At 51.8% G+C, this 19,753-nt stretch overlaps 1 protein-coding gene across 10 annotated transcripts in view; it reads left to right on the top strand.

Moving 5' to 3' along the window:
* Positions 1 to 19,753, top strand: part of ZNF423 (zinc finger protein 423) — a 364,477-nt gene that overhangs the window by 55,432 nt on the left and 289,292 nt on the right. For 8 of the 10 annotated variants that reach the window (XM_005591872.4, XM_065537122.1, XM_065537121.2 and 5 more), the window contains one exon: positions 10,987 to 11,046. The exons of 1 other annotated variant lie outside the window; for it this stretch is intronic. In XM_005591872.4, coding sequence (XP_005591929.1) covers positions 10,987 to 11,046 — 60 coding nt within the window. Of the gene's footprint in view, positions 1 to 10,986; positions 11,047 to 11,898; positions 12,006 to 19,753 lie in introns of those variants that run through there. One more of the 10 variants, XM_065537125.2, reaches the window with a different exon arrangement.

Below are 19,753 nucleotides of genomic sequence, written 5' to 3'. Positions count from 1 at the left end.
AGGAGATCGAGACCATCCTGGCTAACACGATGAAACCTCGTCTCTACTAAAAATACAAAAAATTAGCCGGGTGTGGTGGCAGGTGCCTGTAGTCCCAGCTACTCGGGAGGCTGAGGCAGGAGAATGGTGTGAATCCGGGAAGCAGAGCTTGCAGTGAGCCGAGATCGCTCCACTGCACTCCAGCCTGGGCAACAGAGTGAGACTCTGTCTTAAAAAAATAAATAAATAAAATAAAATAAAGTAAAACAAAACAAAGAAAACTTCAGTTGTTTCACACTCATTGTCCTGTTTTACATATCGTCGTCATCATCATCATCATCATCATGTTTTTATTAGGGAAAAATGGAGGAGAGGAGTCACATTTTTGCAGTTGCCCAAGATATAGATTTTACTGGGGTTAGTGTCTGCTCCTTCTGCAGAGATCTCCTAGCCTTTCTCTTTTGAGGTGATGATGGGGAATGGGAGGGTGAGAGGGAGATGAGCTGGCACAGAAGCTGAGCCCCTTGGCTGTCACCTCCAAACAGTTCCACATTTAGGGACACCATCCCTGCACTGTAGTGGGAAAGGAAAGCAGTGATGATGAGGCATCTGTGGCTCTAGCTGGGCATTCCTGTGGGTGGGCAGGGGTGGGCTAAATCTCAGTGGGAAATTTGGTCTCACTGCTCAAAACTCAGCTCTTTCGTCTTTCCAGGCAGAGCGAAACCTCAGCAGCCAGCCAGGAACCTGGCAGGAGAAGGGGAGCTTGAATTATCCCAGTAACATGAGCTCACATTGATTGCATGTTTCCCTGGAGCTAAGTGCTTTGGGGTATCATCTTATTTCGTCCTCTCCATCCTCCTGCGAGGTTGGTATTCTGATTATCCCCATTTTACAGAGATGGAAGATCAGGGTGGATCAAGTCTCTTGCCTGAGATCTGATGACCTGTAAGTGATCACTGGGGGGACAGCAACCTATTTCAGGACCCACTTCCCACACCCCTACATTTGATAGTGTCTCTCCAGGTTCCCTCCTCTACCTCACTGCTGTAGCTAGATGAGCTCTGTTGCGTGACTTCTGCAAGGGTCACTTTTCCTGTAAGGACAGACAACTTCCTTTTTGGAATTCTTGGATTATTCCCTGGTGTCTTTCTGTTCTATTTTATATATAGCAAGGCAAGGAGAGGAAGGGGCACAGTGGCTAAGCAAGGTTTAGACTTCTAGCCCCTCTGCCTATAATTCTCCAGGGGAACAGTTTATAAGGAGTCTCCAGTAACGTGGCAGCTTCCAGAGGTGCTGGTTCTAAAGTCAGTGTTTAAGGAGAGAGTCAAGCATTGCCAAAATTACCTGTTATACAAGTGCCGACGTGGAGACTCACTGACCATCTATCAGTGAGTCTTAGTAACAATTTTTCTTCGAGCATTGGAATATTCTGCTTTAATTTTTTTAAAAAAATTGTTTGTATTTATTTTTTAAAAGTACTAGATTGGGACTGGGTGTGGTGGCTCACCCCTGTAATCCCAGTACTTTGAGAGGCCGAGGTGGGTGGATCACCTGAGGTTGGGAGTTCGAGACCAGCCTGACCAACATGGAGAAACCCCGTCTCCACTAAAAATACAAACATTAGCCAGGCGTGGTGACACATCCCTGTAATCCCAGCTACTCGGGAGGCTGAGGCAGGAGAATTGCTTGAACCCAGGAGGCGGAGGTTGCAGTGAGCTAAGATTGCCCCACTGCACTCCAGTCTAGGCAACAAGAGTGAAACTCTGCCTCAAAAAAAAAAAAAAAAGTACTAGATTGGGTAGAAGATTTCTGGTTAGGAGTCATGTTGTCTGAAAACAGGTTTCTTTTTTTGTTTTGTTTTTGAGACAGAGTCTTGCTCTGTCACCCAGGCTGGAGTGCAGTGGTGTGGTCTTGGCTCACTGCAACCTCTTCTCACCCAGCGAATTTTTGTATTTCTAGTAGAGATGGGGTTTCACTATGTTGGACAGGTTGGTCTCAAACTCCTGAGCTCAAGCCATCTGCCCACCTCAGCCTCCGTAAGTACTGGGATTACAGGCATGAGCCTCTGCACCTGGCCTTCTTTCTTCTTTTAACAGATAGGGTCTTGCTCTATCACCCAGGCTGGAGTGCAGTGATGTGATCGTAGCTCACTGCAGCCTCGAACTCCTGGGCTCAAGTGATCCTCCCATCTCAGCCTCCTGAGTTGCTGGGATGACAGGCACATACCACCATGTCTGGTTAATTTTTAAATTTTTAATGGAGATAGGATCTTGCTATGTTTCCCAGGCTGGCCTGGAACTCCTTGCCTTTAGCAATCCTTCTGCCTCGGCCTCCCAAAGTGCTGGTATTACAGGTGTGAGTGACTGTGCCTGGCCTAAAAAATAGGTTTCTTTAAATGCTAGACCCAGCCTCCTTTTGGTGAGATGCCCATATTTTGGGGGGTGGGGTGTGGACAGAGAGACCCATGAGACAAAGCCAGAGGGTCCTGTCCCTTTCACCCTCACTTCAGGGCATAATGGCAGGCGGTCTCACCTGTGCTGTTGAAACAGCGTGTTCTGTTTTCAGCAAGTGGTCAGGGTGAATCACGAGAGTTAAACGAAGGTGATTGTGATGTGACTGTCATATCGTGGCTTCTCTGAGGGTCTGAGCTTGGTGGCAACGGGCCTGTCAGTGGGGGTGTTGGGTGGTTTTAGCTTTAGCTGCAGGGGGCCTTCGTTTTTGCATGCAGTCACCCCCACCCCACCCACTGCCTGAACACATCCCCACCTGAAGGGAGCCTGGAGGACGTGGGCTTCCTCGTTGGGTTTGTCTGCACTTCACCCTGGTCATTTAACCTAGGAGCGTGATGCCAGAGATGATCATGGGCTGTAGAAAAGCGATTTGCTATGCTCTTGTGCAAAGGAATGGACACCCATTTCTCAGGGCGTTCTCAGCCCTGCACCAGGACACAGTGCTGGGTGGACAGAGTGTGGGTCACATTTCAGCTCTTTCTTGCCACCTTTGCTTGGCCTTCTGTGCAGTGCTTGGCCTATACTGCTCTCCCTGCTGGGCCTCCCTACCTGGTCTATGCTTTTCCATTCCTGGAGGTTGCTCAGTAGTAAGTCAGGAGCAGTGACGCTCTGTTTCATGCTTGACAATGAGACTTGGGGCTCTCGCTGTCCCCTTTACCCGTCGTGGCCTTGGCCTGCAGTGTGTGAGAGGGTTTCACTAAGGGTGAGCTAAGGAGGGGCAGTCATGTGCCCCTTGCCTGGCCACCACCTCTGCTGGGACAGGGATGTCTCTGGGGGAGGCATGGGATGCTGTAAGGATGGGATCGTCCCAGGGACCAGCAAAGCATGGGGAGGTTTCCCAAGGCCTTGGGGAAAGCAGCTGAGAAAAGTCCGCAAATGAGAGCCATTGGTCTATTAGTGCTTAAAGCTATTTTGGGGGTGGAGGTGGTTCTAGATCTTCTGATGAAATCTATGGATCCTTTCCCCAGAACAGTGCCCTTCTGTGCCTGTGTGCCCGTGTGAAGCCAGGCTGAGCATGTAGCCCTAGTGTGGATTTTGGAGTTCAGAAGGGAACATTCTGGTTCTTTCCTGGCCCTACTAGAGGCCTCCTCTGACCCTTGGACCAGCACTAGCCTCTGTCTCTCGTTCATCTCCTGCCACTGTCTGCCTCAGAATCTGTCCCCAAAGCTTTCCTTCCTTTGACCTGAACCTTCTCTGCCAAAACACATCTTGCCTGACTTTGACAAACTCCTGAGCAGGGCCCCAGCCCTGTCGGGGCTCCACTGCTGTGTTCTGGGCCCTGTTTCCAGACCCCATGCCTGGCTTTCACCTTCCCTTTCTGTTTCCCTCCCCAGCTCCATCTCTTCTGCCTCTGTGAGGTGTTGGGGAGCCCTGTGGATGGAGGGCATTGCTCTCCAGGCCAGGAGCAAGTGACTTGGAGGAGGTGGTGCAAGCAGGTGTCTGCCTAATGCCATTTGCTCTGTGCCACTGGCTATCCGAAATCCAGAGACCCAGCACACAAGGGATCTCGGTGGTGGCAAGGCCTGTGCTAGTGCATGGGGATGAGCTGTGGCCACTCCCAGAGCAGGAGAGTTGCAGCTCCTTATGCACCTGCTGTGGAGTTGGGGCGACAGCATTTGGGGGGACTCTATACTCCCATTCATCAATCAGCCTCCCACAACTTGTGACCCCAGAGCTGAGTCAACGTGGAGTCCTGATCTGCCTGAAGCCCTGGCAGAGCCCCAGGATCCTTCTTAACGCACGCCAGGAATCATGGTTAATAGTGAGAACTGGTCTTAGACCTGCTGCCACCAAGCAGGTGCCCTCTAAGGGCCCTCTGGCCTCTTTAGGCCCCTTGTCCATCGTTGAGGGTCTCGATTCACAAAGGGACCTGGAAGCCCCCAGGACTTCAGAGATGGACGCAAACACCCCCGTTCTCTTAACGGACGTGTTCAGTGCTCCTTTGAAGGGCTTTCTGCAGCAGCCCTTGTCCAGAGGCTGCTGGATGTCGCCCACCAGGCTCCACAGCTTGGGGGGATTATCCCAGGACAGCTGGGAGTCTTAAGATGGAACCCATTCCTACCTTCCTGTGCAGCCCCCTCCATCCCTGCGGGGGTGGGGCCTCCAAGGCCCTGTCCGGTGAAGTGTTTTAGCAGGAGCTCCTCGTGGGGCTACTGTGGTGCCCTTGGGCCCTCCCAGGGCCACCTGATTGTTGAGGTCACACTCAGCCCTGGGAAGGATCCCATCTCTAATGAGCGATGATGATTCCCATTGCATAGGCAGGAAGCACTCCCTGCTCTATCCACCCTGTAACCAGATTCTGTGGCCGGAGTTTTCTGTTCAGTGCCTGCCTGACCCCAGGCAGGAATGGTTGTGCTCAAGGCCAGGGCAGGTGTGAGCGCCATGAGGGAGCTGGATTGGCACGTGTGAACTCCTGTTCCCAGAGCTGGTGTGACTCTAGTGTGATGGGGTGGGGACAGTGGTGGTGTGGAGGGGTCAGGTGTATCTGTGGCTGCCTTGCCCACTGCCTGGTTCTGAACAAAGCCCAGCCCTGCTGCAGGCCCTCCTGGATGTCACCACACATCCTGTGTGCTTATTGATTAAAAAATTTGGGTCGGGTGTGGTGACTCATGCCTGTAATCCCAGCACTTTGGGAGGCTCAGGCGAGTGGATCACCTGAGGTCAAGAGTTCAAGACCAGCCGGGCTAACACGGTGAAACCCCGTCTCTACTACAAATACAAAACTTAGCCAGGCATGGTGATAAGCGTCTATAATTCCAGCTACTCGGGGGGCTGAGGCAGGAAAATTGCTTGAACCTGGGAGGTGGAGGTTGCAGTGAGCTGAGATCACACTATTGCACCCCAGCCTGGGTAACAAGAGTGAGACTCCATTTCCAAAAAAAAAAAAAAAAAAATTGTTGTTGTTGTTGTTGTTGTTGTTGAGGACCTGCTACTATGTTTGCCCTGAGCTAGGCACTGGGATACAACAATGAGCAAGACAGGCATGGTTCATGCCCTAGTGAGGGAGGCAGATAAGAGCCCAGGAAACCAATAGGTGGAAGGAATAATAAGAGGTGTTCGGGTTATGGAGGGGTTAAGCCGGGAGCTGCCCTGCAAGGTCAGGTCTGGGAGTCACAAGCAGGAGCTGGTAGACCACGGGGCAGGAGTGGGCAGCTGCAGCATGGCCATGTGACCTGGGGCCTCTGCAGAGCCTTTCTGCATCCCACACATGAGCGTGTGCGCGCCTGCACATGTGCTTGAGCAGAGGGTCCTCGAAGTCCACTGCTTGGCCCCAGCACAGAGCTCGTGTGTGGGGCCATACGGCTGAAACAACTGGGGGAGTCCTTTGAGACAAAGAATGCAAAATGCCTGTGGCCATTCTCAAGGTGACCCGACAGGAGAGGAAATGGGATGGAAGAGAGTTTGGAGTAGAAAGAGAAAGCGGGTCAGGCGCAGTAGCTCACACCTGTAACCCCAGCACTTTAGGAGGCCAAGGCGGGAGGGTTGCTTGAGGTCAGGAGTTCAAGACCAGCCTGGGCAACATGGCAAAACCTTGTCCCTACAGAAAAAAAAAAAAAACTGCAAAAATTCACTGGGTGTGCTGGCATGTGCCTGTGGCCCCCACTGCTTGGGAGGCTGAGGCAGGAGGATCACCTTAGCCAGGAGGTTGTGCCTGCAATGTGCTGTGATCACACCCCTGCACTCCAGTCTAGACAACAAAGACCCTGTCTCAGAGAGCGAGAGGGCGAAAGCGAGAGTGAGAGCGAGCGAGCGAGCGAGAGAGGTCTTAAGTAGGTAACAGATCTTTCCTTTGCAAAGGTTACAAAAGATGTAGGGCTACAGAACCCCACTGCTGGGACCCCTTCCAGTGCGCAGGGGGGCTTGTGTTTGCAAAGGGCTCTGGAGCTTGGGCTTCATTCACGTCGTGGTGAATCGGGCTCTGCCATGTGCCCCCTCCCTGTGTATTCACATCCACCCTCCATGCCCTCCTTGTGCGCACACACTTGCCCTCATGCCTCCTCTCTGTGTCACACACTTGCCCTCATGCCTCCTCTCTGTGTCACACACTTGCCCTCATGCCTCCTCTCTGTGTCACACACTTGCCCTCATGCCTCCTCTCTGTGTGCACACACTTGCTTCACGTACTCTCGCTATGCCTGTATACTCTGTGCACCCTCCAGTGTGGACACACCCTGGCCACCCACCTACCTTACAAATGCCCATCATCCACAGGATTGGATGTCCCTGTGTTCCCCTTGAAGTGGGGTAGGGTGGGGGTGTGTGTCTCTTGGCTTCAGTGGAGCCAATTATTGTATGCATTGCAAAACTAGACATGGAGCTGGGGACGTCTGGAGAAGGTGCCGCAGACCAGCTGAGTAGCCCCTTTGGTGTATTTTCCATATCGGCCCCTGTGCGGATTGGGGTTTCTCTGAGCTGCGAGTCTTCAGTGTGCAGCGGGGCTCGGCCACAGAACTCCCTCTTAGGGATTTCGGGGGCTCACTGCTTGGGCCCCCAGAGAGTACCTGCTGCCAGTGTGGGCTCGGGCCACCCCTGTACCCAGCTCCAGCTGCCGACGGGCCCTCCTTCCTCTGTGCCTGCTGCCTCTGCTGGTGATGCCATTGCTGGAGACCCAGTCTGGACAGAAGAGTGCAGCTGTGGGGAGAAAAAACCTCACTCTCATTGCTGGGTAGCACAGGGGCTTATGGGGGTGGTGGGGGTTGGGTGTTGACTCTTTCTCATCAAGAGTGTACAAAAACCAGGCGTGGTGGCCCATGCTTGTAACCCCAGTGCTTTGGGAGGCTGAGATGGGGATCACTTGAGCCCAGGAGTTTGAGACTAGCCTGAGCAACATAGCAAGACCCTGTCTCTATAAAAAATATAAAAACAAAAAATTTAGCCAGATGAAGTGGCACATGCTCAGCTACTCAGGAGGCTTGGGTGGGAGGATCACTTGAGCCCAGGAGGTCAAGACTGCAGTGAGCTATGATCGCGCCACTACACTCCAGCCTGTATGACAGAGCATGAGCCTGTCTCATAAAACAATCTGCTAGCCCATATTCTGTTTTTGCTTTTCTGTTTTTTGAATCCTCTAGCCCATATTCACCTTTGAAGGTATGCTTCTACCTTCAAAAAACAGAATATGGGCTAGAGGAGGGCATGTGAGTGGGGTGGTGCCTGCAGTTGTAGGAAAATGCATTAACACCCAAGTGGTAAGTAAGGTGACCCACAGATCCCTCACCACACAGGGATGTGGTTCCAGAGACTGCATTGTGTCACGCGGCTGCTTGCAGTGAGGGAACAGGAAGCCTGTAGTGAGATCTGCCACTCTGGACCTCCCCAGCCAGTTAGCACTGGGCCACTTTCCTCCTCTTTCCACCCCTGCAGGCCTGTCTGGACTTCTGGGACCCAGCACAGAGCCTTGACCTCCCCCAGGGCTCCAAAATGGTGGATGTTTCCCTGTTCTCTTTCCCATTATGGCCGAGGCCAGATCTTCCTAAGAGGATGACTTGACGTCTTTGGGACATCCTCAAGTTCAGTGACTTGGGAGGTCACACTTCTTAACTAAACCGCCTTGAGTGGGTGCAAGTGTGCAGACTGTTTGCCCTGATACCTGGGTGCACAGAGGTCAGAGGAGAACTGGGGTCATGTATTAATGTCCTGATACCTGCAGATAACTAAATCAATAAAAAAAGAAAAAAAATAAAAAAGAAACTCGATATTCTTAGCTATCACCCCTACCCTCCTACCCTTCCCAGCCCCAGGCAACCACCGATCCACTTTCTTTCTTTTTTCTTTTTCTTTTTTTTTTTGAGACGGAGTCTCGCTCTGTCGCCCAGGCTGGAGTGCAGTGGCCGGATCTCAGCTCACTGCAAGCTCCGCCTCCCAGGTTTACGCTATTCTTCTGCCTCCGCCTCCCGAGTAGCTGGGACTACAGACGCCTGCCACCACGCCCAGCTAGGTTTTTGTATTTTTTAGTAGAGACGGGGTTTCACCGTGTTATCCAGGATGGTCTCGATCTCCTGACCTCGTGATCCGCCCGTCTCGGCCTCCCAAAGTGCTGGGATTACAGGCTTGAGCCACCGTGCCTGGCCTCTTTTTTTTTTTTTTTTGAGATAGAGTCTTGCTCTGTCGTGCCCAGGCTGAGAGCAGTGGTGCAATATCAGCTCACTGCAATCTCCATCTCCCAGGTTCATGCGATTCTCTTGCCTTAACCTCCTGAGTAGCTGAGACTACAGGCACGCACCACCATGCCTGGCTAAGTTTTGCATTTTTAGTAGAGATGGGGTTTCACCATGTAGGCCAACTGGCCTCGAACTCTTGACCTCAAGTGATCTGCCTGCCTTGGCCTCCCGAAGTGCTGGGATTACAGGCATAAACCACTGTGCTCGGCCCTGGACATGTCTTTTTAATGCATACAAAAGGGATTCTGCTGAACATATTTTTTTGTGCTTTTTCTTTCAAATTTAACGTATCTGAGATCTTTATCAGCTCATATAGCTTTATGTCATTCTTAAGGTTTAGGAACCCATGGAGACCTTGTTGAAGGTGTCTAACAAAATGGCAGCATGGTAAACTTGCACACTGGCAGCAGTCTCTTCATAGAAGCACCATATATTTATATGTGTGTGTGTAAGTAAAAGGTGAAATGTAAGAGAAACTGATTTTTTGGCACGGCATTGAACGCTGTTAATAACAGCTTAGGCATTAGCCACCCGTGTTTTGGAGGCTGTCTGGTTGGAATCATTTTAGTGAATAATATCAATTTTGTCTGACACAAGGTCTTGATTGCTATTTATAAAGCTGTACATTTGAGAACCCACTCCAGCTGTAACTAGCTAAGTAAAACAATAGCTTGGGTCCCAGCTCAAATTATCTGTGCATTTCATTGTGTTGATCCTGCCTGTCCACTTTCAGGATGCGGGCTTGGAAAAGAGAGCACACTTCATTAGCATTCCTTGGCTAGTTGCTCGGGGATGTTCCCTCTTGCATGTGCTGTTTCTCAGGGTTCAGAGAAACCCGCTCTGTGAGGCTCTGGAGGGGAGGAAGACCATGGGTAGATGGTCAAGTGGGTAGCTTGAGCATTGCGTAGGCAGCACTGTTTGAGCCACGGCAGCGACCCCCGCTCGGTTGGTTGGGCCACTGTTCCAGCAGATGACAGCCCTGACATTATTATGGGGGCAGTTACCCTGTGCCGGCGCAGTGCCCAATGCTGCACAGGCGTTATCCCATTTAATCCTCCCAGCAGCCCTATGGCTTAGGTACCATTATTGTCTCCATTTTTGAAGTGGGAAAACAGAAACCCAGAGGTTAGATCATTTGCTCAGGTCACATACAGCTAGTAAGAGGCAGAACGGAGATTTGAAGCCAGGCTGCGCCTCGTGCTAGAACTCAGGTTCTGACCACGAACCAGCCTGCTTGCTCCACTCGCAAGGTGGCTGCCTGCGTATTGTACACGCCTTCCATGTTGTGGGCTGGGGTCACTGCCCTCCAGTCTGAGTTGCTAGGGTTCTGGATAGCATCTTTTGTACCCTGGTCAACCATGGTTTTCGAAGCAACCTTGGAGACAGACAACCCTGGGTTTGAGCCCAAACTCTTCATGGCTCTCACTACCTGTAAGACCTCAGGCACCCCTCTGAGAGACTGCTGAGGAAGACTAAACCCAGTGATAGCTGCAAAGCCCTAGCACAGTGCTTGGCTCAGTGTGCACCCACGTGGTGCCAGCAAGAACATCGACAGTGCAGAGAGAACTGGGTGGTTCGTGGTGGCTTCGGCCTGCACATATGCAGAGCTAGAAAGGCCATTAAATCTGAAAAATACTGTGTATGCACATTTTTGGCTTAAACAAAGTCCCATTTACAAAGTCCATAACCCAGCTTTAATATTATTACATGCCCCAGACTGGGATTAATTCCAGGACAAGAGTGTTATTATGCTGTGTAGTGTTTCTCCCATATTCTCCTAGTGCATGGCCTCCACCAGCCTGGGCTTATGTCCTGGGGTGTGGGATGGTGGGGACACCCTGTCTCTGCCTGGCTTGGTTCTGTGGGGTCCTGGGTGGAGTGGGGGGAGGCTGGTTGCCTTCTGATGTTGTCAGCTCATAAGTTGCAGTGCTCAGATGTGCTGTCATTGGGAGAGTTGACCTCAGCGTGTCCTGAGGTCTGTCTGTGGGTCAGGTCTCAGCAGGGTCATGAGCACTCACCACTTTGCTGATCCCTGAAGCAACCTTATTGGTTTCTTGAGGCAGTGCTGAGATTGATTAGTGATGTCTGCCAGGGGCACAGGGCTGGGGAAACCATAACTGATCCAGCACTTAACTTGCTATTCCTGTTTTATTCCGATCATTTTACATCTCTGTGAAACCAATAAAGGCCTCTTTGTAGGCTTTGCCCCCTCTCCCCTGGTCATGGGTATTATAATAAGGACCCCCACAAATGTTCCTTCTTCCTCACCCTGCACCTCACCTGATCTATTTGTACAGTCTTCAAACTCACAGGCCCATCTCTGTTCTCTCTTTCAGTTGAAGAGGGGGAGGCCTCAGACTTCTCGCTGGCCTGGGATTCCTCCGTGACAGCAGCAGGTAAATGCCCGGGGGCTGGTGGAAGAGTTGCAGGGGGTCTTGGAGCTGGTCCAGGAACTCAGAAAGCCACCCAACTGGTTATGGAAATGATATTCTTTGTGTCACATTCCTGCCTGCAGTCCAGACTACCCCATGCAACACGATTTTTATATCAGTTCCATATGGTCAATAAAATCTATTACATACGGAGACTAATATTCCCTTATTCTCCTGAGGGCCACGTTTCCTTCTTGTGGGCACAGTTCAGATGGGCGGTGATTTTCCCACTGTACAAGCCTTGAAGCTCCTTGCTATGGGCGTCGCTGCACATTCATTCCAATCTAATTGCATAAAAGCCACTTTAATAGGACTTTTAAACTCCAGTCTACATCAGAATTCCTCTTTCCCTCCCTGGAAGGGGCTGCTCTGCACTCTCAGGGCTGGCAGAGCTGAGCTCGTGCCTCCAGGGAGAGGTAACAGAGGGAGCTCAGACTCGTGAGGTGTCGGGGGTGACATGACAGTCAGGACATGGGATTCCCGCATAAGCTCTTCCCTGTACCTCAGTTCCTTAGCTGTAAAAATAGGTGGATGAATAAAGTTTTTCTAACTGTGAAGTTTTGCAGCTTAGAGCCTTCCCATGAGTACTGAGATTAGAACCGGCTTTGGGGGGTTTTGGGGAGCTCCTGAGTTGGGGGCCAGGGTCCCCTGTTTGCTCCGCATGCAGCCAGGGCCTCTCTTGGTAGTGGTGCCCCCGGCTCCCTGACCGGCAGGCGCTGGGATCCCCTTGCTTGTCCTCCTCCCCTGCCTTGGGCCAGGACTGCCCTGGGATCCTGACCAGCTTTTTCTGGATTCGACTGGAGCTGGAGCTGCTTCAGTCTTGCAGAATCTTAAGGCCTGAGGAAGCCTATGATGGAACATTCAGTCCAAGCTTCTCCTCTTTTCGTTGTGGAAACTGAAGCAAGAAGAGAGATTTGCTCTGGGTCAGTATTTCAAAAATGTGCTTAGGCATTGGGTATATAAACATTGAATGTTTTCATGGTTATGTGTCTAATGTGTGATATTATAGACATTTGTGACTTAACTATGATGCTAAATTCATTTAAGTGAAAAAACGGAGTTGACAAGAAAGTGTTAGTGGTACAGAATATGGAGATTCAGCCGGGAGTTTGAAGATGGTTCAGTGAAATTTGGGAAAGGAGACTAAGCCCTCGAACCCAAGCCTGTGGCCCCTGGTTCCATGTCCTTTCCAGCAGGAGCTGATGCTGCCTGCAGAGTCCACAGGGTCCTGGTTGACCCAGGCTTGTGCACTGTTGTGGCTGCAGGTGCCCTGGCCCTTGGTGACAGGGGCTTCCTCCACAGAGAGGGGACTTGTCTGAAGCCAACATGGTGAGTGGTGCTCAAATTCTGGGGAGGAGGGTCCGGGACTAGGACAGGCTTTGGGGTCAGCACTGGGCAGGTAGGAGGCTGGGGAAGGGGCTGTGTAGCCCCCTGTGTGTCTCCTTCTGTGCAGGAAGTGCGTTCCCCATGGTGGGGGGAAACAGCAAGACCCTAAGGCGCCGTGTCTCAGAGATGTAGTCCTCCTGGGAGATGAGGGGTGCAGGGGCTCACGCTTGCTGCCTGCTCTGGAGAGGATCCCACTGTACCCCAAACCCCTGAACTCGGAAAGCACTCAGCCCCGCGTTGTCTACAGAAGGTCCTCCTTCCCAGCTGCTTTCCCAGTGGGGCTGGAGGTGATGCAGACAGATGGGAACATCAGTGGCTTGCAAGGGGGGTGCTAGCAGTGATTGCTATAGACAGAAAGCCCTGGGAAGGGGGTGGCTGCATGCCTAGGCAGTGAGGTGTCTTCCAGCTTGCAGAAGGCAAGGGCGATGTTGATGGTGGGGCCTTGGAGTCTGCAGTTCTGTAATTCCATAGTTGGGCGGCCAGTCTTAGGGCCTCTTTGGGCTGCCTGAGAGTAGTGGGAGCTGTGGGATTTGCCAGTTTCCAGGCAAGAGCTGAGCATGCCTCGTGCATGTAGGAGGATGCATACTCCTTGTGACTCCGCAGCCACAGCTCGCCATGGTGCCAGTCAGTTTCGGATTCTCTGCTCAGCGATGGGGAGAGGGAGGGCAGAGCATCCCCGGCAGTGGATAATCCACAACGAGACAGCCAGGCCAGGAATTGTTTTGTTTTCTTTGGCTCATTTTTGCTGGTGTTTTTTTTGTTTGTTTGTTTGTTTTGTTTTTTTAATTTGTGCCATGCATGTGATAAATTTTCATTCCCAGTTCTATTGGACTTGAGCTATTAAAGTCAGCTTGTATTCCCTGAGCATGGGGTGTGTGAGATGGCTCCAAGCCTGGGTGGCAGGCAGAAGTCAGTGTGGGAGGTGGCCCTGGACGTGGGCAATGTCACATTTATTGAGCACTTACTTAGTGTGTGCCAGGCACTGAGTGAACACTCTACCTGCAACGTGTCGCTGAGCCATCGTGACAGCTCTGTGAGGTGGGTGCCGCTTCCAGCAGCAGCTCCATCATTTCTCTGTGGGCTTGGCTTAGGGACAGCCATCTGGTGGACAACAGGGCCAAAGGCCTGGTGAAAGCCGCTTTTGTCTAATACTTTTTATTAAACTGAGAAAATGTCACTTGGCCACATCAGAGAATGGCAGCAGGTGACAAAGAAGATTATGGGGGAGCAAAACCTCCCAGGCCACCCTTGGCACTGCTACTGAGAAACCCCATCCTCATTTGACACATGAGGGAAGGAGCTTGGAGCAGTACAGTAGTGAGTCCACGGTCCCCAGCTGGCAGGCTGTGCATCAGGGACTCGAACCCAAGTCCTCCGGAAGCCAGAGCCTGTGGTTTAACCTCTGCACCACTTGGCATCAGGAGGTGGAGAGCTGAGCAGGACCTGAAAGCGGGGCATTATGGCGACTTCTGAAAGGTCCTTGGCAGGACAGGCATGGTGGCTGCAGAGCATAGGTGGGTCCTGCTCACAGGCCCCCATTGGCCCTGGGCTGAGGGCATTTTACCAGGAGGAAGGGAGAGCTATAAGGCATAGAGTAGCTTTTCTTCTGGGGGGGCCCTGTTGGCCCAGAGCGCAAGCTTTTCATGCACCTTCCTCTCCTCTGCTTTGCCCAGCCCTGGGTGTGTGATGGAGAACTGCAATAAAGAAGCAGAATGCGTAGTTTGCGTCTTCACTCACCTCTGGCCCGCCCTGGCCACCCTGCTAGTGGGGACCCTGTGGCCCTCAGCCCCCAGGAACAACCAGGCTTGCTCCTTCTGTGCCCTCGAGCAGGGGCCCTGACAGTGATGGAGAGCCCGGCCTTGCCTGGCAGGGAAAGGAGCGAAATGATGAGCTCATGGCAATATCCCGCAGTCCCGAGGCGGGGGCGTGGGGAGCGGAGCGCGCAGGCCCACTCATGCCGCTTGCTGGCGAATGGGGCTGCTGATGGTGAGGCCCAGGGGAAGGAGCACTTCATTTGAAGTCAAGATGTGGGGTTGCCTTGGAGGTGTGGAACTGGAGTTCTTAACCTGTTTTGAGCCCCAGGTGCCTTTGAGCATCCAGTGGCAGTGTGTGGATTCTCTTTCAGACACATACAGGATTTCATGTGTGATTTCATGGTTGTTCGTGGGCCATTCTTCTTCTCCAGCCAACCCCAACTTCTCCCGCCTTGCCAGGCCATAGGTGTGAACTTACAAATGTGAAAGTCCTTTGCAAATGGGAAAACCTTGCCAGGGTCACAAACTCAAAGGCCCACCTGAGGCGGGCTGATGGCCCAGGTGGGCTGATACGTGAGGGACCACTGTGGATGGTGACATAGACCCTGCAAAGAGGATGGCTGGCCCTCAGCTCCTGCCGGCTGGGCCATGAATTGCCAGAATTCTGGCTGGGTCCAGAGTTGCCAGATCTTCAGAGGTTTTAAAAGAAAAGCCAGAAAGTTGGATTTTCATAAGAAATCTTTAGATTCTTAAACCAGCCCAGCTTATATCTTTTTAAAAACAGCTTTACTGAGATATAATTCACATATCATACAATTCACTCACTTAAAGTGAATTTTGGTATATTTAGAGATATATGTGACCATTACTTGAGTGAACTTAGAACATTTTCATGTCCTTAAAAGGAAACTCTTGACCAGGAGCGGTGGCTCACACCTGTAATCCCGGCACTTTGGGAGGCCGAAGCAGGAGGATTGCTTGAGCCCAGGAGTTTGAGACCAGCCTGGGTAATATAGTGAGACCCTGTCTCTACAAAGAATCAAAACAAAATAGCCCTGGGCATGGTGGCATGCACCTGGAATCCCAGCTACTTGGGAGACTGAGGCAAGAAGATCACTTGAGCCCAAGAGTTCGAGGTTACGGTGAGTTTTGATTATGACACTGCACTCCAGCCTGGGTGACAGAGTGATAGCCTGCCTCTAAAATAATTAACTAAATAAAAGAAAAAGAAAAAAAAATAATAAAAAAGAAACACTGTATCCTTAGCTACTACCCCTGTCAGTCCCAGGCAACCACTGATCCACTTACTTTTTTATTCTAATTTTTATTTTTTTGAGACAGAGTCTCACTCTGTCGCCCAGGCTGGAGTGCAGTGGCGCGATCTCAGCTAGCTGCACCCTCCATCTCCTGAGTTCAAGCAATTCTCCTGCCTCAGCCTCCCCTCGTAGCAGGGACTACAGGTGTGTGCCATCGCACCTGGCAATGTACAAGTTTTTGTTTGAATGCTTGTTTTTAGTTCTTTTGGGTGTATTTGTAGGCCTGGAATTACTGGGTCTTAGGGTAACTTTATGTTTAACCTTTGGAGGAGCCACCAGACCTTCCCAGGCATTTTGCATTCCCACTGCCCATAGGGATTCCACTTTTTCCAGGTCCTTGTCAGCATTTATTATTTTCCTTTTTGCAAATTCTAACCTTCCTAGTAGGTGTGAAGGTATCTCATTCTGAACAACTCATGGATTTTTTTTTTTCTTTCCTTTTTTTTTTTTTTTGAGATGGAGTCTTGGTCTGTTGCCAGGCTGGAGTGCAGTGGCACCATCTTGGCTCACTGCAACCTCTACCTCCCAGGTTCAAACGATTCTCTTGCCTCAGCCTCCCCAGTAGCTGGGACTACAGACATGTTCCACCAAGCCCAGATAATTTTTGTATTTTTAGTAGAGATGGGGTTTCACCATGTTGGCCAGAAAGATCTTGATCTCCTGACCTTGTGATGTGCAAGCCTCGGCCTTCCAAAGGCTCCCAGTGCCTTTGACCTACCTCCTAGCAATGTCTTCAAATCCCCTGTATCCTGCCCGTCACAGCCTGGCACTAGCCCTAACCCTAACCCCCGTCTCTCCTGCCCATCCTGGCCTGGTACTAAACCTACCGCTATCCCTAACACCCCTCTTTCCCACCCATCCCAGCCTGCTACTAACCCTAACACTAACTTTAACGCTAACCCTAATCCCCCTCTTTGCTGCCTATCCCAACCTGGCACTAACCCTAACCCTAACCCTAACCACCCATCTGGTAATAACCCTACTGCCTAATAACCTCTACTGCCCATCCCAGCCTGGTAATAACCCTAACCCTACCCCTAACCCCTATCTCTCCCGCCCATCCCAGCCTGGTGGGGAGATGCATCTTGCCTTCAGCATTTCCTCCCTCTTCCCACAAGCCCTTTGGAATGAGGTCTCTAAGTGGCAGACACCAGAAACATCGTGCATGATCCTCAGGTCTATGATGTGGGCTTTCAGGGAACCCACACAACCACGTGGAAATTTACCTCCTCTTTCCCCGTCACTGAGTTTGGTCTGGGAGCTGAAGCTGCGCATCTATTTATTTTTATTTATTTATTTTTTTATTGAGACAGGGCCTTTCTATGTTGCCCAGGTTGGTCTTGAACTCCTAGGCTCAAACAATCCTCCTGTCTCAGCCTCCCAAGCAGCTGGGATTACAGGCATGCACCACCATGCTTAGCCTGAAGTGGGCAAGGGGATCATTTTTATGTAATTGTCTAGTCAGAGTCTCACTGGAATCTTCCACCTCGCCAGGCTGGGTTTTGGGACTGGTTGGGCAGAGTCTGCTCCATGGCTTCCATCCAGCATGGCAGCTCTGGAACAGCAGCAGGGAGAGGCAGTAAGAGGAGGGTCTGTGGGTGGGCCAGAGATAGGACACAGTTAGTTCGTTGACACATACTTCTTGTGAACGCCTGGGCAGGTTAGGTGAGTCTATTTCTGGCATGGTGACAGACACACTTGTTTGAGAGGAACACTCAGTATCATCAGTTGACTGTGATGGCCCCGCAGCCTGAGACCTTATTTGTGTTGCACTGTGATCAGACTTTTAGGCCTTCTTGCCGTGGGACAGGTGTTCTTGCCCCAGTTAATAGGAACCGTCACTCCCATTTATGAGGTGTTTCTAGGAGCCAGGTCTCCTTTGCTTTTCACATGCATATGAGAAAACCGAGAAACAGAGATGCTAGTAACTTGCTTCTAGGTCACTCAGCCAAGAAGCGGCAGAGCAGAGATTTGAACCCAGGCAGCTCATGCATGAATTTAGTGCCTCAACTGTAGAGGGCAGACCTGCCAGTGACAATGCGGGTCCCATGCCTTGTTTTAGAGGAGAATCTCTGGAGTCAGCTCTGTGCCCCGGTCACTCCTGGGTCAGGTAAAAGAGTCTAACTGAAGCCAGCCCTCGGGATTTGCTGCCTGGAAGGAGAGGAGGTGCATGTTTTGAAGACCTTGCACACATCTCCCATGTTCAAAGCCAGGCCTGGAAAGCACCGGGCCAGGCTCTCTGCAGGGACTCACACCACCTCCAGCCCCCGTCCCCAGCCCTCCTTCCACATCTCGGTGTTGGGCATGGGGGCAGTTTGCAGGGGAAGGTGGGGATAGGACTGCAGGCTCTGGGACCTCCTCAGATGGGAGGTAGAGCCGGCATTGGGGTAGCTGGTGTCCTGGGACGTCCTTGAGAAGAATGCCTTGAAGCCTCTCATTTTTCTTTTAGCCTGGTTCTGGGTAAAAGGTGGGGTGAGGAGAATGGTCGGGGTCCCTGCTCCTGACCAAGGCGACAGCCTCATCCCCTGCAGTCCTTTGCCCCCAGGTTTTGGCTGGGAAAATGGACAGAAATGTCCAGAAGCCTGGGCCTTTCACCATGGGCGGGCGAGGCTACTCCGTGCAGTCCCGCCTGCACTTCTGAACCACGCGGAGCTGCCTCCCACCCTGCTTGTGTGTTGCTGGAGTGCATATTTATTATTTCAATGGCTTCACAGAAACTCCACCCACACCCCTGCGCTTCTGCACTTGCGTTTGCATTTCTCCCAGTCCCCTTTCGAGCTCTGTTCATCTATAAGCTTCTACATGAAGTCCACACTGAACTCGCAGTGGATTTTCTTGTAGTTCCTGTTGGACCTGAGCTTCCTGTGGTCCTGGGACCCATGTACCTCCCACCTTAGTGTCTGTACTGGAGCCCTCAAGTGGATGGGCGTGAATGTTCTTCTCCGCCTCTCCCCTGTTGGACGTTCGGACTGCTTTAGGCTGTTGTAAATAACGCCATGATGAACATCTTTGTGTGGGTGGTCTTTTTTTCTCCTTTGGAGATTTTCTTAGGGGCTCCCAGCACCTTCTAACTTTTTCTTTCAATCCCCAAATCAAGGCTAGAGAGACTGTTCCCCTCATCTGTGTCCATTGCTCCCCACTGGGTCTCACTTTGAACACTTCCCCAAGTGACTGTCCTGCATTGGGTCGCCTGTGGGATGTCTCACCCACCCATGATACTTGCCTAGAGCCATGTGACTGTGGCCCATGGTGCAAGCTGCCTGGGCACCCTTTGGCTTCGGGCTGGTGTGCTGGTGGCGTCTGCCTTTTGTGCTTGAGCTCCCAACCTAATCATCTTTTTGATGAGGACCAAGAGACATTTTAAAGGAGCAGAAAAGTCTCACTAAATAGATGTAGAATTTCCCAGTATTTTAAAGACTTATGAAATGCATTTTTATATGGGGCCAGCTGGGGAGTTTCTCATTAGCTCGGCTGGGGAGCCTGTGGGGAGTTGAGCTAAGTGGAGCCAGGCAGGCTGGGTAGGAAGACGCGGTGGCCCCGAGCTCACCGGGGGAGCGTGGCAGGCATGCGCCAGCGAGTCGGCTCCACGGACCCCTGGCCAGGCAGCCTGGGCTGCGCCTTTGTTAGAGCTGCTCCCTCTACAGCACAGGGGGCCTCAGAAATCGTCAGGTGGTGACTGGAGCTGAGAGGTGGCCACTCTGTTACCATGGTGAGCAGTCCACGGGGTAGGGCATTCTGTGCCGCGTGTGCACATGGATGCATGCACTTGTGTGTGTGCTTGTGTGTGAGCATGCCCAGGTAGCTGCAACCCTGACTTGGACCCCTGGCAGGGGGGCACTCCAGTGCCCCTGTGCTCTGCCTGCTGGTTGGTGCTGCATCCTGGGCTCCCTGGTGCTACCTTGGACCAGTTCTCTCAGGAGGAGGTGGCATTTCCTGCCCACCCTTTTCCTCTGGCTCTGCACCAGCCTTGGGGCCCCCATTGGGCTCCGCTGTATTGGCTTCCTCGTTGACATGCCTGCTGTGCATGTGTGTATGAAGAGCCCATGCATATATGTGCACATGTGTGCTCAGGACTCAAGTGTGCTGGTACCCAGGGCATGTGGAAATGAACAGGTGTGCAGTGCGTCTTCTGACTCCTGTTTTCCTCCTGTACCTCTATCCTGGCTGATGACTTCACTTCCACGGAGCTAGCCTTGTCTTGCTGATTTCTACCCT

The sequence above is a fragment of the Macaca fascicularis genome, chromosome 20 (genome assembly GCF_037993035.2).
Source record: "Macaca fascicularis isolate 582-1 chromosome 20, T2T-MFA8v1.1".
NCBI lineage: Eukaryota > Metazoa > Chordata > Mammalia > Primates > Cercopithecidae > Macaca > Macaca fascicularis.
This window is presented reverse-complemented; position numbering and strand designations above follow the sequence as displayed.